Source organism: Benincasa hispida, chromosome 9 (genome assembly GCF_027475165.1).
Source record: "Benincasa hispida cultivar pf3 chromosome 9, pf3_genome.v1.1, whole genome shotgun sequence".
Taxonomy (NCBI): Eukaryota; Viridiplantae; Streptophyta; class Magnoliopsida; order Cucurbitales; family Cucurbitaceae; genus Benincasa; species Benincasa hispida.
The window spans coordinates 57,856,996-57,884,086 of record NC_143486.1 but is presented as its reverse complement, the minus strand read 5'-3'; the positions used below and the strand labels follow the sequence as shown (position 1 = coordinate 57,884,086).

The following is a 27,091-nucleotide window of genomic DNA, read 5'->3' as shown; positions in this document are numbered from 1 at the left end:
TATCGCTTCCGCACATGATTTTCTCAAAGTGTTATGTTTTGTTTTAGAGTCAAATATTTAAATTATTCGATTGTTTTAGTCAGTTATTTATTTAATTTATTTTGAAATGGATTAGGGGTACCCCGAACAACGTTTTTTTTATTTATTATTTTAGAGCTTTATTTAATGAAAAAGTTTTATTTCTTTTATTGGATTTTTCTTCTAGAAATATGTTTTCAAGGTTATGCATGCATGTAGTGGTGTCCTTGTAGTATATTAGAAAGTTGGATCGTTACAGATAGACTCTCAATCATAGAGTGAAAAGATTAAAAAGTACTTGATATTTCAAATTTTTCCTTCATCAGATATGTCGGTTAATGATAGAGGTTATGAAGCAACATGCTCTTCATATATTTTGAACTCTAAAAATAATAAAATAAAATAAAAACAAGACTGAAAGTACAAGAGGATTATACTTGTCAAGGACTTGAAAGTGGAACAAGACTGAAAAACAAAACTAACATAATTTTTTTTTTTAAAAGGAAACGATTCTTTATATTAAATAAATGGTGAGCTAAAACTCAAAGTACAAGAGGATTATACAATGAGCAAAAAGCATAAGGATCAGCTAGTGCACCCGGGCATCTCAACTAGGTTGACACCCCCTTAGCGCACTCATCATATCCAGAGAACAGATCATCATTGACTAATGGGAAAATAAAAAAGGTTGAAAAGTAGCCAAACACAATACAAACAGCTTAACAAGACCAAAACAGTGGCCGGAAAAAGAGAGAACTACAAAGTAAATAGAACAAAGGGAAAACAAGGTTGAAAAACAAGAGAAACAGCAGCTGATGAAGCTGAGATCCGCCATTAGGAGGGGAGATAAAAGCTCTACAGTTGAGGTTGAAATCCATAATACTATAGCTATTAAAGTGTTTGGCAAGGGTGCACCAAGAAGAAGCAAGACGACGGGCAGACTCAAAGCAACTTTGGCACCCAAGAGACTTATCATTAAACACCCTCTGGTTTCTCTCAAATCATAATTCTGCCATTAAAGCCTTAACCGCATTAAGCCAAAGTAAACAGATGGAGTTCTTAAAGCTTGTTCCAATTAAAAGTTGCTGCACATTTCCCAGGAAGTCGCTGCTCATCACCCATGTTAGATTGAAGATGGACAGTAAGTTCTCCTAGCACCAAGCTGAGTAGGAGCACAGTGGAGAGGATCTTCGCCAAACTGAAGGCACAACGGGCATATAGAAGGGGAAAGGTAATTAGAGGGAAATTTGTGTTGTAAAACAAAGGCTACATTCAGCTGGCCAAAGAGCATGATCCAAATAAGGATGTTAACCCATCGAGGGCTATTTGGCTTCCAAAGGGCCAAGAAGAGAGCATTATCCAAAGGGGAGGAGGGGGAAATGTGGTTTTTTAGGGAATTGACCGTGAAGCTGCCCTTGACTGTTAAAGACCACACCCTTTTGTCGAAAGCAACTAAGACTCTCCTTGCTGCAATTTTCCCAAGCACCTTGAAATTCAAGCACCTCATCATCTTTTAATAACCGGCGAAAAGAAATTGACCATGAGGCTAAAAGACTGTCCCAATGGTCAGCTACGGATCCTTTTGGAAAAATGGTGATTCTGAAAAGACTAAGAAACAAGATATTAAAGGGAACCACTCCTTCTCATGGGTCTAGCCAAAACGCAATCCGGCTTCCATTTCCTAACTTGAACGTGGCCAATGACTCAACTTTCAGCCAAGATCTTGAGATACTTACCCAAGGGCTTCTCAAGCTCCTACCACCTTTGCCCGTCGTGTGCCAATTGAAAGAGTCTTTACCATGAATGCTTCTGACTACTTTGCCCCAAAAAGAACCCTCCTCATCAAAGTATCTCCATCCCCATTTTGCTAGAAGGGCTACAGAATTAGAAAAGGACTCATGACAAGAGTTCAAAGAAAGACTTAGAAGATGTTCTCTCTTTAAAAAAAAAAAAGGGAAAATTAGAGATAATTATGTTGCTTAGCACTACTAATCACATTTCCTGAATCCACTCCATGAAATTCACACAAATTTAAATGAAACTTAGAGATACTATTCAAGTCACTCATGAGTTTCCTTTTTTACCACATTCCTGTGACTTCACACAGAGATCCATCTAAATTCAAACCGATGAATGATCGGGGTGTAATTTGAATTAATAAAAACCATTGATGTTGTCAGTCATGTGGTATGATGCTTTGAAGTCTACAATCTATGATTTTTGTTTGTTGCACAAAATACATACAAGAGAAGACAATATCCTAATGAGCAAGGTCAGTATGTTTCATCATGGTAAGAGAGAAAAGAGTAGACTGACGAGATTGAGCAATTCATAATGGCAACTAGCAAGAGAGACACCAAACCAAAAACAAATTTCAATATTTGCGACTTGGCAACTTTACCAAATGCAGGCAGCCCAGACGGACTGGAATGCAAGCAAAGATAAAAACAGCACAAACATGTAAATGAAGATTTGAACTTGCAAACAAATAGCCTACAAAGTACATCTGATTAGAACTTGCAGACACAGAAACCCACAAATGTAGATCTGATTTGCAGTGAAGATAGACACACAACAGAAACTGAGATCGAATACAAACAGTGACCCATGAAGGTGTGACTAAGAATATGAATTAGATTCTTACTGATGTAGTTGTATTGTTGACTAGTTGTAGTTGAATTTAAGACGTTAGAATTGAATTAATTGTATCTTGAGGCTTTAACCTATTGTAACAACCAGCTGTAACAGAAGCAGTTTATTACCTTCTTTAACAGGTATCTTCCTTAGGTTGACCGGCTCCCTAGGTTAACCATCACCTAATGTATGTAAATAGGCCTTTGTGCCTTCATTTCTAGTCATTAATAAAAGAAGTATTCTTGAATTCTTGAAGCAATACATCAGCTGGTATCAGAGTGCCGATCCAACACGAACTCTTCTTGGATCTCAATCTCAAATGGACGCGGAAGCATCCTCTTCAACCAAAGCTGTCGAAGCTCGTTTGTTAACAGTGGAGAAGTTTATCATCGAAATGAGAGGTGAAATGGGTGAGTTATGATCCATGTTAGCCCAAGTTCTTAGCCGAATGAACATTCAGACCGGAGGGACAGTCACGAATATGTGGAAATACCAAACAAAGGTGGAATCCGGATCCAAGAACCTCAAGATTCTGGTATGAATAAGGCGAAAGGTGAAGAAGTGGCCATCCTTGATAAACAAGAACCACCAAGAAACTATGGGAAGACCAAGATTAACGAAGTATTTCATCAAGAAACCAGACAAAACAGAAATCAGCTCCAAGAAACCTATACCAAGCAAGATTCAGACCCCAAGAACTTCAAGGAGGAAGCTGTATGTTGCAAGATTCTGATTCTTCGAATGAAGGAGAGAGCTACTTGGGTGGTTTACAAGAGAGAATGGGTTTTCACCGTGGAGGACCTATACCAAGCAAGATTCAGACCCCAAGAACTTCAAGGAGGAAGCTGTATGTTGCAAGATTCTGATTCTTCGAATGAAGGAGAGAGCTACTTGGGTGGTTTACAAGAGAGAATGGGTTTTCACCGTGGAGGACAACTAGTTCATCATAGTAATACTGAGTACAAGATGAAAATCGACCTCCCTAGTTTTGATGGACGGTTGGATGTAGAAGAATTTCTTGATTGGGCTTCAAAGGTAGAAAACTTCTTTGAATATACCAACATTCCGGATGTCAAGAAAGTTAAACTTGTAGCATTCAAGTTTTAAAGAGGTGCATCGGCTTGGTGAGATCAACTTGAAACCAATCAGCTTTACTATGGTAAATCTCCAATAAAATCTTGGCCGAAATTCTTGAAATTAATGAAGAAAAGGTTCCTTCCCTTAAACTATCAACAAAGACTTTACAACCAATATCAACGTTGTAAACAAGGGGATCGATCTATCTTTGATTACACGGAAGAATTTCATAGACTTGGTGCTCGGAATAACCTTCCTGAATTAGAACAACAATTGGTTTCAAGATTCATTCTTGGCCTTCGAAAAGAGATTCAAGAAGTTGTCAAGTTACACCCGGTAGCATATTTGGCGGATGCCATCACTCTTCCAACAACAATTGAAGAAAGCACCAAGCTGAAACCAACAAAGACCTATCAAAGAAGAAAACCTTGGGAAAGGCAGCAGCAATCTTTCAAAAGAGTAACCACTGATCAGCCACGGCTGAATGCTTCGGGGGCAATAACAAACCAACAAACCAAGAAGGATGAGGTTCCTCCTGAAACCTCAAATGCCCGAGGGATTGAAAGCATCACCGCCAAAAGGAACTCGAATCCTTATCAAAGGGCAACACTAGGCAAATGTTTTCGATGTGGGCAACAAGGCCACTTGTCCAATGAGTGCCTTCAACGGAGAACTTTAGCCATTCAAGAAGATGCCTTTGATGAAGCTGACTATGATGAGGACAACTTAGATGACCTACAGTGGTACAACTAGATGACATCGACCAACTTTCTTGTGTTCTTCAACGAGTCTTGATAACTCCTAAGGCAGAAAACCATTCCCAAAGGCATGCTCTTTTCCGCACGAGACGCACGATTAATGGAAGAGTTTGCCAAGTAATCTTAAACAGTGGAAGCACTGAGAATAACGTCTCCAAAAAGCTAGTTTCTGCCCTTAACCTTACAGCTGAACCACACCCCAATCCTTATAAGGTAAATTGGATTAATAAAAGAGGAGAAACAGCAGTCAAGGAGATTTGCACAATACCTCTGTCCATCGGCAATGTATATCAAGATCAAATTGTGTGTGATGTTCTTGAAATGGACGTCTGTCGTGTCCTCTTAGGCCGACCATGGCAATACGACAATAGAGCATCACAAGGAACGAGATAATATGTACGAATTTAGTTGGATGGGAAAAAAGGTGGTCCTCCTCCCCATCGGTGGTGAGCAAGTCACCACAAATAAGGTACCTTCTTCCTCAACTAAACAACTTTTTCTATTATCTTAGGGTAAGGATCTTTTACACTCTAAAGAACACTCTCTTTTAGCCTTTATAGTAAAGCAAGATCCTTTTGACCATCTAGATCCACACATTTCTCATTTATTAGAAAAATTCCCCTCTATTTTAGAAGAACCAAAAACTCTACCTCCCCTTAGAAACATACAGCACCACATTGATTTAATTCCGGGTAGTATTACCCCACTATCGCATGAGCCCTAAAGAATATGAAGCTCTACATAATGAAATACCTAATCTCTTAGATAAAGCTCTACATGGCATTCCAAAAGGCATAGTTCCAGATCGAGATGTCAAATTCATGAGTTATTTGGCGTTCCCTATGGAAAAAATTCAGCACTACTCTCCTTTTTAGCTCAACTAGCCATCCACAAACTGATGGACAAACAGAAGCTACTAATCGTACACTTGGTAACCTCCTACGTTGTTTGAATGCAGACAAACCCTGTCAATGGGATCTCACACATGCGCAAGCAGGATTTGCTTTTAATAATATGGTCAACCGTTCTACTGGAAAATGTCCCTTTGAAATTGTTTACACTCGAGTCCCGAGATTTACCTTAGATCTTGCCAACTTACCTATTTCAGTTGACCTAAGTGCCGAAGCAACTTTCATGGCAGATCAAGTGAAGCAAATACATGAAGAGTTTCGCCAACCCTTAGAGAAATCTACTACTGATTACAAATGTAGCGCTGGTGAACATAGACGACCTGTTGATTTCAAAATTGGAGAATTGGTTATGGTACATTTGAAGAAAACTAGATTGCCTAAAGGACAACATTCCAAACTCACCAACAAAAAGATCGGCCCTTTTCCTATCCTAGAGAAATTGAATCCTAATACATACCGCATAGATCTTCCACCAGCAATGAAAATCAGCTCAACATTTAATGTTTCAAACATATATCATTACCATCCTCCCGATGAATTTGAACTCACTTAGCCAAACTCGATGGCGCGATTTTTTTTCTCGGGCGGGTAGAGTTGATGTAGTTGTATTGTTGACTAGTTGTAGTTGAATTTAAGTTGTTGTAAGAATTGAATTAATTGTTTCTTGAGGCTTTAACCTATTGTAACAACCAGCTGTAACAAAAGCAGTTTATTACCTTCTTTAACAGGTATCTTCCTTAGGCTGACCGGCTCCCTAGGTTAACCACCACCTAATGTATATAAATAGGCCTTCATGCCTTCATTTCTAGTCATTAATAAAAGAAGAATTCTTGAATTCTTGAAGCAATACATCACTTACTTTGGTTTATGTATGAATTATCTGTTATGGGGTGGGTAGCAGTTGATCAAAAAGTTTTTTTCATTAGGAATTCAGGCAAAGGAAACTGGATTACTATTGAAGAACGGAGAGGTGCTAGGGTGAGTAATGTGGATTTGGATCTGGGGACGGTAGTGTGGGTCCGGGATTGTTTGAACTCAATGGTGGCCTCGAAGGCTTTAAATGGTTTTTGGCGGAGAAGAAGACTGGACTCAGCCACCATGTTTTTCCAAGTGTTATCGAACTCAGGGGTCGCCTTGCCTTGGTATCTTTGAAATCTTTCAAAGGTAGAACAACTCAAATATTCATTCCAGAGGGACACAAGAAAAAGTTGGAGCGCGATTGCAAGAGGGATTACTGGTTTCTTGCCCCGTCCCAACCCTCCAGCAGTTGCAAAGAAAAGGGAGCTACGAAATGGTCCACTGGACTTTGTCGAGGCTGTGACGAAAGAACAAGGAAGGGGCAGAGTGGGTTGTGCGAAGTCTGACCTGAAGAGTAGAACTGAGGAGTTGTTTCCGATTGGGTCTGTGACTTTGCGTTTGACTTGTCAGCGGCAGTTTTGGTGGAAAGATTGAGAGTTGAGGTTAGCTAGAATAAGGTGGAGAAATGGTTGTTGGATGGAGTGGGCCAACTTCTCTCCTTTCTTCCGTTCTGTGGAAACCTAGCGGTTTGTGTGTGATAGTGAAGAGTCTGCTAAAGCTTTTCTCAGTAAGGAATTCGGGGACCTCAGGGATTACGTTTTGGTTTCAGCTTGGAATTTTCAATTGGTGGCTGAAGGAAGGAAGTCGGTTTTCACAGGTGGCTGGGTTTCGATCTTAGACATCCCTCCTTTCTTAAGAACAAAGGATTTTGTAGCTGAATTGGCAAATGGGAGTGGGGGCTTGCAGGAAGGTGAGAGGCCTCGAGTTCTGGAGTCGTGGGAGGAGGAGCTTTGGTTTCATGCTAAAGGAAACTCTAATGGTTTCATTCCCACAGTCTGCTTGGCCAACTATGGAGGTTTTTCTTTTCCGATCAGGTTTGCAATTGATCGACGGGGAACAGAGGCATCGAAGGGAGGGTTGAGGAATTCTCCAGTGTTGTCAGGTACGATTCAACTAACCCCGCCCTCCACTCGTCAGAATTTTCAGGCGCAGCAGGGAAGCAGGGCCACGGGAGTGTTGTGGGGGTCTCAAAGGAAAAAGATGATAAGTGTAATAGGCTTTCATCCTCGTTTGGCCTTCAACTGAGGAGGGGTTGTCCAAGCCCACTTGAACACCTAAAGAAAGAAGCTCTCTGGTTGTAGGCCAACCCACTCACAGGCTTGGAAAAGAGGTTCTCAAAGATTATCCTGTGGAGGCCTTGACCCAAGGGCTCGAAGAGAGGAAAGTTTTGGGCTAGGAAGAAGACATCGACGTGGACCCCTCTAACCCAACCCATGAAGAAGATGAGTTTGATCCATCCGACCTGTCACTGGCAAGTATCCCAGACAACAACTCGTTCCTTTCTTTTGCCTTCATCCCCAAACGTAGTCCGTCGCCTGTGGGTGGTTTTAGCGCCATAGAGGCAAACGTTCAAAGGAATTCAGTGGTGGTTGGTAAGGCAGTTGAAACTGCTCCTCCCCTAGCGGCTGGAACCCTTTGTGGGAGTCACTTTATAAAAGAAGATGAAGGGGGAGCTTGGGTTAATGTAAGTTCCATTGGAGGAGATCAGATGGATAAGGGGCAGCTTTCCCGGCTAATTTCTCAGACGTTGTCGACTGGTTCCATCAGTCAGGTAAATACCTCTACCCCTTCCTTTGAATCTTGTTCCTCCAAGGGATGTTGTGGAGTCGAGTCAGAAGGGGGTTAGGTTTTGCAGTCCTGAGGGGTTTGTCTTGAAACCTATGACGTTGGGTGAGTCATCGGGGGCGGTTGGGAGAAAGAGTGATTTCTATCCTTCTTTTATGTATCCTTCTCCCAACACTTTTCAAAATTCCGGTGGAACCTTTCCCCTTTTGCCAGTTTATTCCTTAGGTGTGGGGAGTTCTGAGGGTGCTTCATGGTCTAAAGCAGCAAATGTTAGGGTAGCGGGAGGCTCCTTGACTCTTGCCCATTGGGGTTTTGTTGGGAGATCCATATTCTTTTTCCAATCCCTTCTGATGTCGTACTCTTTGGTGAACGGGGAACCTAGTGGGAGCTAGCCCTATGGATGGAGAGCTTTGACTTTGGTGAGAATTAATAGGGTGGAAGCTGAGGAGGATAATCCTGTGACAGTTTCTAAAGGAAAAAAGAGGGTGGGGAAGAAGACTAAAGGGAACGGCAGTCACAAAGTGGTGTGTGAGTTGCGGAAGCTTGAAAGCCCGATCAATTATGAGCGGAAGAAGGCTTCTAAGGAAGTGGGCACACCCCTGTCTCAATATTGAAAATCATTTCATGGAATGTGAAAGGGGCGGGATAAGAGGAGGTTGATTAAGGAGGTTTTAAGACAAGAAAAGTCGGATATCGGGGTTTTGACAGAGACGAAGTGGAGTGATTATGATTTCCGATTCATCGGAGGAGTTTGGAAATCTAGAAGGATCGAGTGGGAGAGTATTGATTCGGTGGGGAAGTCCGGGGGTATCCTTTTCTTGTGGAATAGTCGAGTTCTTGCAGTTTTGGAAGTGATTAAAGGAGATATTTCGCTCTTGATTTCTTTTAGGCGGAAGGATAAGGAAATCATTTGGGTGACGGGCGTGTATGGTCCTCCTCGTATTCGTGGGAGGGATCGGTTTTTCAATGAGTTGGGAGATCTCTTCGGCTTATGCAGTTCGAACTGGTGTATGGTGGGAGATTTCAATATGACTTATTCTCCAACTGAGAAGGCCCCAATGGGGAGAAGAAATAGATCCACTCGAAAGTTTAATGACTTTATTGAGGGAGGTAAGTGGATTGACCCGCCTTTGCTTAACGATAAGTTTACTTGGGCCAACTGTAGAGTGAGAAATAGAATTGACAGTTTTTTGTTGTCAATAGAGTGGGTTAAGGTGTTTGGGGAGGTTAGGTAGGTGTTGGGCCCAAGAATCACTTCGAATCCTTGGCCTATTATCCTAACAGCAGGGTGCCTGAATTGGGGGCCAACCCCTTTTCGTTTTCAGAACATGTGGCTTCAACATTCCCCTTTTAAGACTCATTTTCCCAGTTGGTGGAAAGTCCCCCTGCAAGGAAGCCCGGCTTATGGGCAAGTTGAGGTCTTTGCAAGGGAAGCTTAGGGCATGGAACAAGGAGGTGTCTGGAGATGTTAAAGTTCAGAAAAAGGAGATTATGGCCAAGATTAAGGAGTTTGACGAGATGGAGGTTGAGGATTTGTTGGATGAGTCTTTGAAAGCTGAAAGGGATGGACTCAAGATCCTTTTGGCGGAGGTGATTAGAAAGGAAACGGTTAGTTGGAGACAAAAAGTTAATGTGGAGTGGGCTAAAGATGGCGATGGCAACACCACCCTTTTCCACAGAGTAACTAGTGGGCGGAAGAGCAGAAATAGGATTAGGCCTGTGATTAATGAGCTCAGTGAGTCTTTAAGAGACGAGAAGCAAATCGAGGAGGAAGTCATATCTTTTTTCTCTCAGTTGTATGGGCCACAGGTTCTTGCTAAACCCTTTGTTCATGGGATTGACTGGAACCCCATTTCTGCAGGAGAGAGGGATGGTTTGTCTGAACCTTTTACGGTGGAAGGGATCAAGGCGGTGGTTTTTGGGGTGCTATAGTTCTAAATCCCCAGGTCCGGATGGGTTTTCAATGGCTTTTTATCAAGAAAATTGGTTATTACTTAAGGAGGATTTGGTTAAAGTCTTCCAAGAATTCTATGAAAGATGCATTCTTAACAAGCCCATTTCGGAAACGTTTGTTTGTTTGGTCCTGAAGAAGGAGAACGGGGTGAAGGATTTTAGACCTATTAGTCTCATTATGAGTGTTTACAAAATCCTTTAGAAGGTTCTGGCTAATCGGCTGAAAAGGGTGCTCCCTTTGATGATTTCTAACACCCAAGGGGCTTTTGTTGCCGAAAGGCAAATTTTTGGATCAAGCCCTCATTGCTAACGAGGTGACTGAGGATTATAGAGCTAGAAGGAAGGAAGTTGTGCTTTTCAAGATTGATTTTGAAAAAGCTTGACCATGTGGATTGGAATTTTTTGGATAAGGTGATGGAGAGGAAGGGTTTTGGTTATAAGTGGCGAATGTGGATGTGGGATTGTCTGAGGAATGTTAGTTACTCTTTCCTTATCAATAGAAGCCCCAGAGGTAAAGTTACGGTCACGAGAGGTCTTAGGCAGGGAGATCCCATCTCTCCCTTTCTCTTCCTCCTCGTGGTGGATGTTTTAAGTAGGATCGTGAGTAAGTGTATGGAAGGCAATGTCATTAAGCCGTTCAAGTGGGGGTGGATCAGATTCCCCTTTCTCACCTGCAATTTGCTGATGATACGCTCTTCTTTTTCTCTGAAAAGGAGAAATCGTTCTTATGTTGAATCATGTTTTAGCCTTCTTCGAAGAAATGTCGGGGTTGAAGATCAATAAGGGAAAACGTAGTGTTATGGGAATCAATTGTGATGAGGAAAAACTCAAAAGGTGGGCGAAGTGGATTGGGTGTGACGTTGGGTGTCTCCCTTCTTCTTATCTTGGTCTTCCTTTGGGTAATAATCCAAAGTCAATCACTTTTTGGGACCATGCTGTGGATAAAGTTTGGAAGAGGTTAGCCTCTTGGAAGAAAAGTTTTTTCTCTATAGTAGGAAGGCTCACCCTAATAAAGCCTATTTTGAGTGGTATTCCTAATTATTACTTTTCCCTCTTTAGAGCCCCATGTGAGATGTGTAAGGGTTTAGAGAGATTAATGCGGGACTTTTTGTGGGAAGGGGTTGACGAAGGGAAAGATAAAGGTTCCCACTTGGTAAGGTGGGAGATCATTGCAAAGTCGGTTGCTAAGGGGGGATTGGAAATTGGGAATTTAAGGATCCATAACAAAACTCTTTTAGCCAAATGGATGTGGCGCTTCATCTCTGAACCTCTCTATGGCGTAGGATCACTGTGAGTAAACATGGCCCCATCCTTTTGATTGGTTGTCCAAATGGGTTAAAGGTTCTAACCGGAATGTTTGGAAAGGGATTTCAAAAGAGCTTCCCTCTTTCTCTCTTTTGGTCCGTTGCATGATGGGAGAGGGGAGAGACACCTACTTTTGGGAAGACCTTTGGGTGGGAGAGAGACCTCTCTGTTTTTCGTTCCTTTGGTTGTATCACTTGTCTTCCCTCAAAAACCATTTCATAGCCCATTTTTTAGTATCGTCGGGGAGATCTTGTTCCTTTTCTTTTGGTTTCTGTCGTTCTCTTTTCGATAGAGAAACAACGAACGTAGTTGCTCTTCTTTCTTTAATCAAGAACCACCCCTTTTGTTTGGGTAGAAGAAATGTGAGAATTTAGAGCCCCAGTACTTTGGAGGGCTTCACTTGTAAGTTTTTCCTTCAGAATTTGGTTAGCCTGCCCCCTCAGGTGAGTCGGTTTTTTCAGTGCTTTGAAGGCTTAAGATCCCTACGAAGGTGAAGTTTTTTTTCCTGGCCTCATGCCAATACATTGGATAGGCTTGCTAGGAAATTTCCCTCACTTGTTGAGCCTTTCTGTTGTATTCTCTGCCGCCTGTCGAAAGGTAGAGGAAGATCTGGATCATATTCTTTGGTGGTGCGGTTATGTGAGAAACGTTTGGGATTCTTTTCTTCATACATTCGGTGTGTTGAGTGTTCGTAATGAAGATGACAGTGCTTCGATTGAGGAGTTCCTCCTCAATCCGCCTTATGGGGAGAAAGACCGTTTTCTTTGGAGTGCTAGCGTGTGCGCTATTGTTCGGGTGTTATGGGGGAGCATAATAGTAGAATGTTTAAGGGTTTGGAAAGGGATTATAGGAATCTTTGGTCTCTTGTTCATTTTCATGTTTCCCTTTGGGCTTCAATTTCGAAGACTTTTTGTAACTATTCTATAGGCATAATTTCGCATAGTTGGGACCCCTTTTTGTAAGGGTGTCCCCTCTTCTTGGGACTTGGTTTTTTGTATGCCCTTGTATTCTTTCATTTTTTTCTCAATGAAAGATGTTTATTCTCATTAAAAAAAAAAAATAAAAAAGAACAAAGGAGGACAATGACAATCTTGCCAAAAAAACACATTGCAAAATGTTAGGGCTCTAATACTATGTTAAATCACCACTAAATCCAAAATGTTGAGTTGATGGGTTAGTGTCAATATAATTTTATAAATACTTTAATGCTCTTCTACACTTGTGGACTTGAAAATTTGTACAAGTAGAAGTCAATATTAGTTGAGGAGGGAAAAGCATTATCGGAGTTTGAACTTTTTTTTTTTTTTTTTTTTGAAACACGGAAACAAACTTTTCATTGATAAAATGAAAGGAGGCTAATGCTCAAAATACAAGGACACAAGGTAAGCTTGAAAGCTAGGGATTAGTAAGCGCACCCAAATATCTCAACTAGGTTGACACACCCATAGCGCTCTCATAATATCCCATACATGAGTTTGAACATAGAACCTCCTTCTCTAATACCTTGTTATTTTTTTAGGGTGTAATGATTTCTCGTAAAACAAAAGAAGGGTAAATATAAGACAAGAAATTTCTACCAAGGAAACTAATTATGAAAGGAGAAAACTGTTAGGTATCAATAGTTCCTGCACTCAGAAAATTACCCAACAAGCTGGAATAGGAATTTACTCCCTTAGTTACCGATATTCAAGTATAAACAACCTGAATTACAACTCAAGCAAGACTCAATTAAGAAATGAATTCATCACAAGAAGAAGAAAATACAATAAAGAACCCGGGACCGGATAAGGGCTGATTCGAAAGCACCTCCCTCTCCCAAAAGCTTCAACGAGCTCCAAATTATTTTCCTAACTAAAATGATTCCCCTGAACCTCTTTTATCCTCAGCTGGGTGGCCCCCGCCTCATGTAACCTCTATTTCCGTGCCAACGTTCCCATTTATTCCCAACTTTCCTCTTTTGCCCTTTCTTTGGAACGTATGTATGTGGGGTCTTACAAAAACATTTTAAAAAAAATAAAATACTAATAGCTTAATCTAAACACAATTATATTACACACAAATCTATAAGAAGCAAGAGCCACCTATTGTCTAACTCTCTCATAACATAACTTCATCAAATGTTTATTATATTAAAAAAGAGAAAAAAAATACGTGCAATGGAAGTTCTTGATTGTAAGGAACAGAAAATACATGAAATATATTCACATATCATATATATGTTACACAGAGAGAAATAACTGAGGAAAAGGAAAAAGAGACCATAGATGATAAAACTAAGGAGGAAGGTACCTCTCGGAAGTATCCTGCCATGATAGGATTGTACATGTTAGCTGAAGGAATTAAGTTCATTTTCTCCGATTCCTTAAGCATGCCATAGGCACCTTTAAACTGCACAAAAGAAATTTAAAATTTTGTATCCATGAAAGTTCGATTTTTGAAATCCAAAAGATTTGAGCCCGCAAAATAGCCTGAAACGAAAACAAAAACAAATTTTGAGCAAGGATTACATCTTTCATCTTTACATGCAGACTTATCATGCCCCTGAAGGTTTCACTATCTGGCTTCAAGTTGTGGCGACATATGAGCGAATAGACTTGATGAACCTTGGCAATAAGCAGAAAGAGGGAAACATGTAGTGTTAAAACAATATTAATATTAAAAAGAATAAAAAAACAACACGCACAAGGATAAACCCACTTTTTTGTGTGTGTATTTCGATAAGAACATGGGGAAGATAATTTCTTTTTCTTTTCTTTTTTTATTTTTTTTTTTTTTTTTTTTTTTTTGAGACAACATGGGGAAGATAATTGAAACAAGGAAATAAGGAAATCACATGGAAGCATAATTGCACATCAGTTACACATGAATGGATAAAAAGATATAATCTCACTGAAGTTCATTAAGATCCTCCTAACAATTAATAATATATAGAGAAGACTAGATAAAAGGCCAAATAAACAATGATGTGCGACAAAACAAGATAGGGGACTGAATGCAAAATCCGAAAATTGGATCGAATATAGAAACAAGGGGCAGGCTGGCAGCTGCCTACAATATTTGGCATTATCATGGGGCAAACCCATGTAGTGGCCGCATTGTCTTTTACCATATAGCATAAGTACAAATATTCAGTAAACCACATAATCACATTATTAACTTTCAAACTTATTCTATTACCCAAAGAAGATATGTAAGCTCAAAATATAAAGTGTACATATCAAGATGATCAGAAGCAAAAGCCAGAGATGTGAACAGAAGCAACCACATGACATACGGTATTAAGTTCACTTTAAATATTGACTAAAAAATTGAGAACACAAAACACTTACCAAATTATATTCACAGCCTTGATCCAAAGCATGTAAAATGGAGTGCAAGACCTCTGTTGATGGTGTGAAATCTGCATCACACATTTCATTTGCTATATCAAGAGCCACGTGAACCTACACCGGATTTAAAAAGAAAGAGCCAATTTCACAAACTGCACCTAAGAAATAATAAGACACAAATTTAAAGTATCTTATTCGAAACAAACGAAGGGTCTCACAAAAGTTCAAAAGAAATTTATGCTTAGCAGTCTTTTCTCTAATTCCATACCTTAAGTAAACCACAACAATAACAGATGAGCTTCTCATATGAAGCAGATGAAGGATTGATATCTAACTTCAAGTGCATGCTCTTGAACTTTGAAACCATATCCTCAATCTTCCACGTTATCAAAAACAAATTGAGAAATATATCAATAATAGAATATAAAAGTTGTTCCTTTAAAAAGAAAAAACCTCAAACATCCATCAAAACTCTCGTACATGTACAGCAACAACACCCAGACAAATACAGAAAGATACAACTGCAGAAAGACGAAGACCATGTACTGCAAACAATTGTTGCAAGTATGGTAGAAACCGTAATAAGACTTCAACAATAACTTGAAAGAAGAGAACCCCTCAATCTCAAGATTGGACACTTATAAAGACTGGAAAAGGACAAACAGGAGCAAATAGCCAACCCCAGGGAATGCTGATCATTAAAAGAACTACTGCTAGTTTAAACCTTCATTTTGTTAAAGCAAATTTTCAGTAGCTAACAGCTTCACAAATGAAAACAGTGTTCCTGTCACATCACAGTCACACATCCAATATACAGATACCCTTTTAATCATGTTAAGGATGAGAAAATTAGAAATTAGCTCCATTTTCTCTTAATAAAAATCAAGAACCTTCCAAGACACATTGAGAAGGCTCTAGATGAGTTGTTTTTTTTTTTTCCCTCCAGGTGGCTCTTGAGGTGCGCTTAGAATATGACACTGCGCTTTGGACAAAGGTACATGACATTGCTAGACTCATGGTCTGGAAAGATTCTTGGGTGCTCTTATTTTCTCTTTGCATATATTTCCCGCCTCGGTCAGTGAGGGGGCAATGAAAACACATGGAACTTGAGAAAAGTTATCAAGAGAGGGCAACCCTTAGGCTACTGAATGCAATCCCTTATCAGATGAAGAAACAAAGAACAACATGACCTTTCTCCCGCCCACAAATCCTCCCAAAAGGAGGTACGGACTTCAACGCAGCCTCCCATTTGACCAAGTGCACCTCACCATGAATTCCAATTTGTGGCATGGTCTTATAAGATTTAGAATGTGCTTCACTTTATAACCCTACTATAACTATTCTATTGTTTTAATTTTAACAATTAAGCCACTTTTATGTTTCACATTAGGCTTCTTGTTTGTGCTTATTTTGCACCTGTGTCAAGTATGAAGACCCCAAACCCAAAAAAAAAAAAAAATGGAAATGAAAGCTCGCTTATGTAAAATCATACATCAAACACAATGTGTTCTTATCGAAAGCAATTATTTCTTTTTCTTCTGTTTCATCATTTTTAATAAATTTTAAAAAACAAATAAACAAAATGACTTGCAAAATAAAATTTTGGAAAAGTTAAAGAGCACCCACTTCTAAAAACAATCAAACTGCCTGAGAAGCAGAAGTGCCTGAGAGATTTGTAGACTTAAGGAAAATACCAGCATCGTTCATGGGAATCTCACCGCTAGATTTGGAATGCTGACAGCATAACTATATATAAGATCTGGGATATTCTCTGCTCCATCCCCTGCAATTTCAATTCAGTAATTCAATATGGGCCTGAAGATGATAAAATATCTATGCAATAATGATGAAGCTATTAGATCTTTTTAGTGACTAGTGAATATCTGGTTTTTTTAGGGGAACAACTAGAAAATATCTGGTTAAAAGCCTAAGATATTCCTCCACTTTTATTATTAGCCTCTGCTCCTTCATTCAATTGCTTTTGAAGGGCACCATAAGCCTTAATAATTCACCAATAAGCTGTCCAGTGGGATTAACATAGACAGCATCTAAATAACCTCTATTCCTTCCGGTTCTGTAATCGATTTTCCAGCCAGTGCTAAGGAGCATTCCCCTGATCCTTTCGCGTAGGTTTTGTTTCTCTATTCCACTGCTTCGCTTTACTTTTCCTTCCTTTGCTGTACTTGGGGAAGTCTCTTCACATGGAATTTTTTCAACTTCACAACATGCCTTCTTGGTAGATTTGTGAGCTTCAACAACCTTTGTTTTGGGCTTCAATGACACACTGCTGTCACCTGAATCCCAACTGCAACCCTTTACATTTTTTGTTGATGCCGAAGTTTGAAAATTTGTATGGTCTTTCTCTGGCTTCGAAAAGAGGTCCTGTTTCACATTGGGCTTAGTTTCTGGGTGAAGTGAAGGAGAAACTAACACTTTCCTCTTCAGAGTATCTTCGGTCCTTAAACTCTTTCTTCTTTCTTCTAATTTGCGATGATCATACATATCGGAAGCTCTGCTCACATTTTTCTTCTTGTTAACCATTACCTTTAAAACTCCATTTTTCCCCTGAACCGTGATTGCTTCATCAGAGTGACCCCTAAACTTATCTCTCAACAAGGGAGTCGGGAGGTGAGGTTCATCATTATCTGAGTCATAATTAATCTTTCTGGAAGGCCTGTCCCGATCAAAGCTATTGGTTTGTTCACCATACAAATGCTTTCTCTTGTCCACCAAAGCATGCTTGCTAGAAGAGGTTCCAAATTCCCTCTTGACACCACTTTGAGGCAGTTTCATGGAACCAACAAACTGTCTTTCTCGACTGTCATTAAAGTGCTTCCTCCGCCTAGTCTCACTAACAAGTTCATCATACTCGTTGAACTCAAAGACATCTAAGGTGTCCATATTTCTTCATAGACCATCTCCATCCATCCTGTTGATTGCATCATCATTAAGGTACTGCAACCTATCCTTTTTCTGATACCTCCTTTTACTCGCCGGAGTTGTCAGATTTTGCCGTTTGGGGTAAGATTTTGGGCGTTTTGGGTCTGTCCCTGGTTGACTCTTTGTTGCCCAATAAATTTCTGGCCTAAATCTTGTTGTTTTGATGTTAGATTTGGGATTTGGAGATCGTAGGCTCGCTGTCCAACAGTTTGGAGGTTGTTTCGGAGAAATTTTAGTGAGTAGCAAGACCTCGAAAGCCCCTTGACATCAGTAGTGCTTGCTGGAATTTGGGTCTTTAACCCTTGGAATTAAGTGTCACATAGGTTAAGCCTAAAAGTTCAAATTGACTTTTGGTTAAGGTAGTAGTGTTTGACTCAAGGTTTCTCAAAGCTAAAAGAGGAGATTAAATTATTTGTGCTAGATTTTGAGATAAGTGATTTACTACCGGTTCACTCTCGAACCCCAAGTTGATGTTAAGACTATGAATACACTGTAAGCATGTTTCTATTATGATGGAATATTCTGCCATGATGGACTCATATACGATTGTTGAGACTGTTCTGGAAACTCATGAATTATGCTACTATGCTTACTGTAGTATGATATGGTTTGATATGAATTTGGACGTTGTATGATGCATGATAGACTGATGGTGACTATTAGCACTCCTATCGAACTGTGTAATCCCCTGTGTATGTTTTGGCATCCTTATGGGATGGCCACCTACGATTATGTTATTGTGTCTCTTCGAAGCCACTACCTATGAAAGCGTGCCTTCGGGTTTGCCCCTTATGCCTATGCCTATACCTATGTCTATGCTTATGTCGGGATGCACACCTTTGCCTTGATAGGAAGGCTAACATGTACACCTATTGGGCCCAGTAGTGGGTCACTTACTAGGTATTTTTATACTCACTTTATCTACGTTTTTTGGATAAAGGAAAGGACAAAGCGACAAATGACAAGAAGAATCCATGACCAAGCCTTGGGACTTGTTATCACTTCTGCACATGTTTTTTTTATGTTTGTAAGTTTTAGCTTATAATTAAAATTTTAAATTCTTTGAATATTTCATTTGTTTTTTTAATTTTAATTAAAGTTAGGGGTACCCCGAGCAAAGATTTTATGTCTTTCTTTATAGGTATTACAATAAAATTTATTCCGTTCTTTCGAATTTAGTCAATTTTTTGTGAAAATGTCGTTCTGAGAATTATGCATGCATATAGTAACGGTCTGATTCTCATTCGAGAAAGTCGGGTCGTTACAATTTTGCTTAACATACTGCAACCTATCCTTCTTTCTAATACTTCCACTCTCATCCACGGCAACTTTCCCAAAAGAATTCAAACCATTACAAACCCAAATGGTTTCAGGACCAACCCATCTACGCTGAGGCAACAATACCTCATCACTGGACCCAGAATCACTCAAAACCAACCTAGGCCTCTTCTTCTCTTTCTTTGCATTAAGCAAACGTGAGCCTAAATTACTGGCGCCTCCTAATCCATCCTCTTTTTTTCTAACAATGAAGCAACCAGACAAGATCCTAGTTTTCACCAAAATCCCCGACAGACCCCCAGATTTCACACCGTCTTCCTTTTAAATCAACCCCCAACACAAGAACCCTAAATTACAAAATCTTCCTCCATACCCATATTGAGCTCGCCAGCAAACCCTAATTCAATTATCCCCAAAATCCTTCAATGAAAGTATGTTAAAAGACCCTTATTTATTGAAAAGTAAAACTGTAAGTTTACTGTTCAAACTTTCAGCTTAGTGTTTATTTAGTATCGGTTGAAAATAGGGTTTTTACTCTAGGGATATTTTTGTAATTGCTTCTAACTCTAGGGTTCTCTACAAGTCTATTTATTCACCCTGTTCTCATGTATTCAGTGTATTAGTTTTATAATAATAAAAGAAAAGATCTGTACCGTGGTTTTTCTCCCTGGTCTAAGGTTTCTACGTAAATATTGTGTTTTTTCTCTGTTATTATTATTTTCATCATGGTATCAGAGCAAAGGGACGAAATCCTAGCCATTATGGAAGAAAACCATCCACAATCGCCTTCCGCTGGTGGATCTTCAAGTTTTGATATGCAAACCGCTATTAGGGTTGCGGTTAAGCAGTGTTTTCAGTCTGCCCTACCAGACTTAATCTCCGCCGTCCGATTGCAGGCAACCAATTCTTCAGGAAACCATCCGGTTGCAACGGGATCACAATCGCCGATCAGGAACAGCCCAAGAACATCGACGGACAGAGGCGTTTCTGACGTGCAGGTGACCGACGAGCTTCTGATCGCTCCTCCTCGTCTATCCGAGTTTTCAGTCGCCGATTATAGGGTTTCGTCTTCTGTCAAACCCGTTTTTCCGATCAATGAAGCAGCGCCGCCTAGGGTTTCATCTTCTACCTCCTTCAGAAACACGACCGCACCGCCGGTGTACACCCAAGGAGTCGCGACAGGCCCAGTGAGTTACTCCGTCCGGCAAGGAGAGCAGAATCTCTCCAATTCTGTTCTCGGTTCGTTTGACCAAAGGGATGAGAGATTTTCCGGCAACCATCTTGAGCAACGCAGCCGACCGGGGCCCTCTCATTTCCCGGCGATCTCTCAGCCAGCTACCAGTGCCCCGCCGGCAACCATGGCGACTCAGTTTCTAGCCGGTTGTAGTTCGGTTCATTACTCCGATGATGTGAGACATCAGTTGGCCTTTTTGCATTAGCAAATTTGAGATACAATGCTTGGCACAACTTCCCAACCGCCTACTGGTCCAGAGATTCCGATAAACTCGTTATCTATTTTGCCCAATACAAATTACTTAACTGGTTCAGTGGGCAATTCTGCAGGAGTTCTGGTTGGAGAAAAACTGAATGGGGAGAATTACTTCTCATGGTCCCAGTCAATTCGAATGGCTCTAGAAGGTAGGCACAAATTCGGATATCTAACAGGAGAAATTCCGCAACCCATCCCAGGTGATCCTCAAGAAAGAATCTGGAAAGGGGAGGACTCTTTGCTACGGTCTGCTCTTATCAACAGTATGGAGCCCCAGATTGGCCGGCCTCTTCTATATGCAGCAACTGCAAGAGATATCTGGGAGGCAACCAGGACTTGTACTCACAACGACAAAACGCATCCCGGTTGTACACTTTACATAAATAAGTCCATGAATGCAAGCAAGGAAACATGACTGTTACGTCCTACTTCAATAAGCTGTTAGTTTTTTGGCAAGAAATGGATTTGTGCCGGGAGATTATCTAGAACTGCGCACAGGATAGGGCACAGTATTTGAAGCTTGAAGAGACAGATCGGGTTTATGTGTTTTTGGCCGGATTAAACCCAAAATATGATAGTGTTCGAAGTCGCTTATTGGGTCAACGACCTATTCCGTCTCTCCGAGAGGTGTGTTCCGAGATTCGTCTAGAAGAAGACCGATCACAGGCTATGAACAGTCCGGTGATAGCCTCTGTTGATGCATCAACCTTTGTCTCAAAGGCGTCCAATTCCGACAGTGACAAAAAGCCCATACCTGTCTGTGAGCACTGTAAGAAGCTGTGGCATACGAAGGACCAATGTTGGAAGCTGCACGGCAGGCCCCCAAACAGTAAGAAACGACAATCCCATGACAGATCAAACTCCGGACGAACTTCTGTAAGTGATCCAGTTACTGAAAATTCACAGCATCAGTCATTAGCCCATAGTAAGACCAATGTGAATGCCGTCGGAGTAAGTGTCATTGCTCAATCAGATACATTCTCAGCTCTTGGTCTTGTTAGCATTAATGGCAAGAAACCCTGGATCGTAGATTCAGGGGCCACAGATCATCTCACTAGTTCTTGAGAATTATTTGTTACTTACTGTCCGAGTGTGGGGAATGAACGTATCAGAATTGCAGATGGGTCTTTTGCCCCAGTTGCAGGACAAGGGAATACTTTTCCTCTTGATGGTTTTATTTTACGTGATACTCTTCATGCATTTGTGCCAAACAAAGTCGTATTTCGTTTCGTTCTCAACCATATAAGCCATCTAGTCCCTTCTCCCTTATTCATAGTGATGTCTGGGGACCATCACCAACCACTACCTCTACTGGTAAACGTTGGTTCGTCACCTTCATAGACGACCATACACGTCTTACTTGGGTGTTCTTACTAGCCGATAAGTTAGAGATGTCATCTACCTTTAAACAATTTTATACTATGATTGAAACCCAATTCCATGCCAAAATTGGGATTTTAAGGAGTGATAATGGACGAGAGTTCTTTAATACCTCTGTTCATGACTTTCTTGTGTCTAAGGGAATTGTTCATCAGAGCTCGTGTGCTTATACTCCTCAACAAAATGGAGTAGCCGAGCATAAAAATCGCCATCTGATGGAAGTTACCCGGTCTTTAATGTTGTCTGCTACTCTTCCTTCCTATCTATGGGGAGATGCCATTCTTACAGCAGCTCACCTCATCAATTGTATGTCTTCTCGTGTCCTTGACTTTCATAATCCCTTAGACCTTTTCAAAGAATCCTTTCCGACTACTCGTCTGATTTCCGATGTACCCCTCCGGGTCTTCGGCTGTGTTGCTTTTGTCCACTCTCATGGCCCAAATCGCACAAAATTTCACCCTCGTGCTCAAAAATGTGTCTTTGTTGGGTATCCCCTTCATCAACGTGGATATAAATGCTATCATCCATCCTCTAGAAAATATTTTGTCTCCATGGATATTACCTTTGTTGAAGACCAACCTTTCTTTCCCGTTAGTCATCTTCAGGGGGAGAGTCCAAGTGAAGAGTCTAACTGGTCCACCTATGCTATTCCCTTAAGGGATTCCACTATGATCCCTTCCACTAGTTCTGAAAGAGCCTACCCTGTTCTTCCTACCAATCAGCTTCCTTGGATAATCTACTATAGGAAGAATCGTCGAAAGGAAGAATTGCCACCTGTTAATCCGTCGGCTCAAGTCCAGGAGTCAGAACCGGCATCTGGTTCAGGTATGTGTATTCCTGAAACTAATGAAGTTGATATATGTATGGAGACTGACAAGTGCAGAGACGAAAAAGATGAAGGAGGTCGAAATGGCCATACCGAATATGTGACAGATGAAGAAACAGCTGAAAGAGAGAATAATAAAGGGAAAAGTCCTGTTGTTGACAAAGAAATGGAAGATAAAAGTCCTGTTGTTAACAAAGGAGTGGAAAATATTACTAAAAATCTCGAGTTACAGGTGACCAGTCATGCTGAGAAACCGAGAGAAGTGGAAAATCGTGATGCCTCTCTCGACCTTCCGATAGCACTAAGGAAAGGTACTCGCTCATGTGCAAAGTACTCTATGCACAGCTACTTGACGTATAATAACTTGTCTTCCGAGTTTAAAGCATTTACCACTAGCTTGGACACCATAATAATTCCAAGCAATATCCATGAAGCCAGGGAGAACTCTGAATGGAAATCGACTGTTATGGAAGAAATGAGGGCGCTTGAGAAAAATGGCACATGGGAACAGGTGCCTTTACCAGAAGGACACAAGACAGTTGGTTGCAAATGGGTTTTCACTGTAAAATACAAATCAGATGGGACGATTGATTGGTATAAGGCCAGACTTGTTGCTAAAGGTTTTACCCAGACTTACGGAGTTGATTATTCTGAAACATTCTCTCCTGTAGCTAAACTCAATACTATTCGTGTGTTGTTGTCAATTGTTGTTAACAAAGATTGGCCACTGTATCAATTGGACGTAAAAAATGCGTTCCTTAATGGTGAACTTGAAGAGGAGGTCTATATGAGCCGACCTCCTGGATTTGAAAGTCAGTTCAAGCACAAGGTTTGCAGACTGAAGAAATCCTTATATGGACTGAAACAATCCCCAAGGGCTTGATTCGATAGGTTTACTACATTTGTTAAAGCACAAGGTTACAACCAAGGGCACTCAGATCATACACTATTTACAAAACGATCTGTTTCCGGGAAGGTTGTTCTCATAGTGTATGTTGATGATATTGTTTTGTCCGATGATGATGAGAGTGAGATTATGAGGCTTAAAATGAGAATGGCCAAAGAATTTGAAATTAAAGACCTTGGTAAGCTGAGATACTTCCTGGGAATGGAGGTAGCTCGATCAAGAGAAGGTATTTCAGTATCGCAAAGAAAATATACACTTGATTTATTCAAAGAGACAAGCATGACTGGCTGTAAACCTGTTGACACACCTGTGGAGTATAATGCAAAACTTGGTGTTACAAACAACGGGGTTCCTGTGAGCAAGGAAAGGTACCAGAGGTTGGTTGGAAAGCTGATCTACCTATCCCATACTAGACCAGATATTTCATATGCAGTAAGCGTTGTGAGCCAGTTTATGCAAGCTCCGTATGAGGAACATATGAATGCAGTTGAGCGTATCCTTCGATATTTGAAGGGAACCCTTGGTAAGGGCTTAATGTTTAAAAAATCTGGGAAAAGAACGATTGAAGCCTATACAGATTCTGATTGGGCAGGCTCTGTTATTGATAGAAAGTCAACTTCTGGATATTGTACCTTTGTCTGGGGTAACCTTGTCACTTGGCGAAGTAAGAAACAAGGAGTAGTGCTGAAGCTTAGAACAGGGCAATGAATTTGGGAATATGTGAAGAAATCTGGTAAATAAGGTGTTGACTGATCTTTACCAAGACAGGGAGCTTCCAATGAAGTTGTTCTGTGATAATAAAGCTGCAACAAACATTGCGAACAACCCGGTTCAGCATGACAGAACCAAACATGTAGAGATTGACCGACACTTCATTAAAGAAAGACTGGATAACGGGAGCATTTGTATTCCCTATATTCCGTCTAATCAACAAGTGGCAGATGTTCTCACCGAGGGGCTGCTTAGACCAAATTTTGACTATTGTCTCAGCAAGTTGGGTCTTATCGACATTTATGCACCAACTTGAGGGGGAGTGTTGAAAATAGGGTTTTTACTCTAGGGGTATTTTTGTAATTGCCTCTAACCCTAGGGTTCTCTACAAGTCTATTTATTCACCATGTTCTCATGTATTCAGTGTATTAGTTTTATAATAATAAAAGAAAGATCTGTACCATGGTTTTTCTCCCTGGTCTAGGGTTTCCACATAAATATTGTGTTTTTTCTCTGTTATTATTATTTTCATTAGTATCGAAACTTCAAAAAGTGTCCAATACTGAACTTTCAACTTTATATTCAAATAGTCCCTGGTTATCAATTTTATGGCCTACCTATTCGACATTTTTTAAAATTGACAGACTTTCTAGACTCGAAATTCAAATTAGATCAATTAGTTTTTAAAATTTTCGAATATTTAAAGGACCTGTTGGACAATAACTTGAAAGTTGAGGGCCCTACTAGATGCAAAATTGAAAAATCTGAGACATATTAGACACTTTTTAAATTTTGGAGACCAATAGCTACAAACTTGAAAGTTCAGGGACTAAACTCGCAGTTTGGGCATTCTTTAAGTTTTACAAAATTGACATTTATACAATTTTAGAAATCATTTCTACTTTACAGGTACCACCTGAAGCACATTTCCTCTCCCATTTCCTCATCCACAGCACCAACCCATCATGCTTTCTCCTAATTCATTCGGCTAACTAATGGCTCCAACCATTCCACTCGTGGAATGGAACTGTTTCTCTAAATCATAGTCTTCTTTCCATGTTATTGCTCTTTGTTCATTTGGTTCCCAGAATTGGGTCACCGTGTTGAATGCTTCGGTATGGAATATGGTGTTGCCAAACAGTATCTTCGCTATTCTGGATTCAGTATTTGTGGGTTATCCCTTCCATGGTATTGAAAAAAAAAATTCCTTCGGTTAGCTCTTAATAAGTTTTCTTCTGGTTCTTTCAGTTAGCTCTTAATCAAGTTTGAAGAATTTTCAGGGACATTTTCTCAACCTTTGATAATTTTATGGACTTGATTTTCTTTCATGCTTCGTATTGGTGTAAACATAAACACCCCTTTAAAGATTATAACTTTTCTTCTTTGTTTTCCAATTGGCGAGCTTTATTGTGATTCACCTTTGGTGTTGGGAGCCCAATAGGCTCCTTTTATTTCATTCATCAATGAAATTGTTTTTCTTTTCAGAATGGAACTATGGCACATCAATGTTCCACAATTCGTTCAAAGTCAAACATCATCAAAGTCAATAGTAAGTATACTGGAAATTGTGCTTGCATTGCATCACTGAAGCAACTAAAGGATAAACCCTTCTCCATTTCAAAAATCAAGGAGAAAAATAAATTATATTTTTCAAATTCGATTCAGTTGCTAATATCAATATATCTGACTTTATCCATACACACTCCAAAACAAAGAAATGACTGCTACAAATTCCTTGTCAATAGAAGTTTAAGGTAATCATCAACATACCAGAAGTTTTAAACGCCAAAAGCAACTTCTCTGCAAAAGAGTGAAGTGATAGCCTCCCTAAGCATTTGAAGATGTTAGCTGCAACTACGTTTGATGAAAGTTTTGTGATGTCTATAACTTCCAGCATCTGGAAAAGTTCCTCCGTCTGCTCACATTCACAGAGGGCCGACAAATAATTTTCTGTAACCACAGGTTCCAAATTTTTAACCAAACATGTTTATCTCTGAAATGTATCTATTTCAAGTTTTCAACGTAAGACATATGCCTCACCAAAAACATGACCATAGCTTTTCAAAAAATTTTGTGAATGTAGATTTCCGTTTTATTATTGCTTATGCCAAATAGAACATCCATCACAACCTACAGAACTTATTCAGAAGGTATCAAGACCTGTAACAAACTGATCTGCTGAATGAGTGCATAGAAGTCGTGTCTGTTAGTATATAATATATGTGAGAAAGTATCTAGAGAGATTATCATTTTATCTGTATAGGTGACAGAGGCTGGGAAAGTGGGAAACTTGGTCATTTTCCCCTTGGTAGTTACCCAGTTGATAAATAAGATAAACTCTGTCATTCTCTTAAAAACAATGTCTACAACCTTTTTTCCGGAAAGGGTTAAACAGAGAAACAAAGTTCTAATCATTTCCAAAGAAAAAATTTTGGGTTAAGACTAGTCACTAGTACATTCAAGTCTAAAACCCAAGGAGGATGCCAAAGGTGTTATTTATTATAGTTTCCTTTTATTATATATTTCTTTCACTTAGCTTGTTATTTTTCATTGCAAACACTAAATAAGAATTCAACTTCAAGTTTGATTGTCCATAAAGCTTTAAAATTCTCAACACTTCAAAATTGAACACTAAACTTTAATAAAATTTCCAACAATTGTCCTATATCATTGCCGCCCTATTCTCAAAAAGCAAAGCTAAGATATCCCCGGGGTATAGGAAGAGTCGGTAGAGAGTTTGACTATCTGAATATATGCATTTTTTTAGGCTGCAAATACCAAGAAGTTTAGTTATTTCTTCTTGTTCTTTACTTCAGCTGATTAGAGAGCTTTCTGATAATCTCTTAGCCAAAAACTGATTCAACCTCTTTTCATATTCATGCTTTTTATCAACAGGTTGTTCCTTATGGTTGAAGTATTAATACAAATTATA

General features: G+C 39.9%; 1 protein-coding gene across 2 annotated transcripts in view; it reads right to left on the bottom strand.

Annotated features, from left to right (window-relative positions):
* The window catches only part of LOC120085733 (pentatricopeptide repeat-containing protein At4g04790, mitochondrial-like), a 35,388-nt gene that overhangs the window by 6,114 nt on the left and 2,183 nt on the right, over positions 1–27,091 (bottom strand). For both annotated transcript variants that reach the window (XR_016532248.1, XM_039041900.2), the window contains exons 4-9: positions 25,930–26,109; positions 16,347–16,411; positions 14,897–15,004; positions 14,629–14,742; positions 13,807–13,902; positions 13,589–13,687 (exon numbers count right to left, since the gene is read on the bottom strand). Coding sequence is in view for 1 of the 2 variants with exons in the window: in XM_039041900.2 (XP_038897828.2) it covers positions 13,589–13,687; positions 13,807–13,902; positions 14,629–14,742; positions 14,897–15,004; positions 16,347–16,411; positions 25,930–26,109 (662 nt within the window). In the remaining variant the exon portion in view is untranslated. The remainder of the gene's footprint in view (positions 1–13,588; positions 13,688–13,806; positions 13,903–14,628; positions 14,743–14,896; positions 15,005–16,346; positions 16,412–25,929; positions 26,110–27,091) is intronic.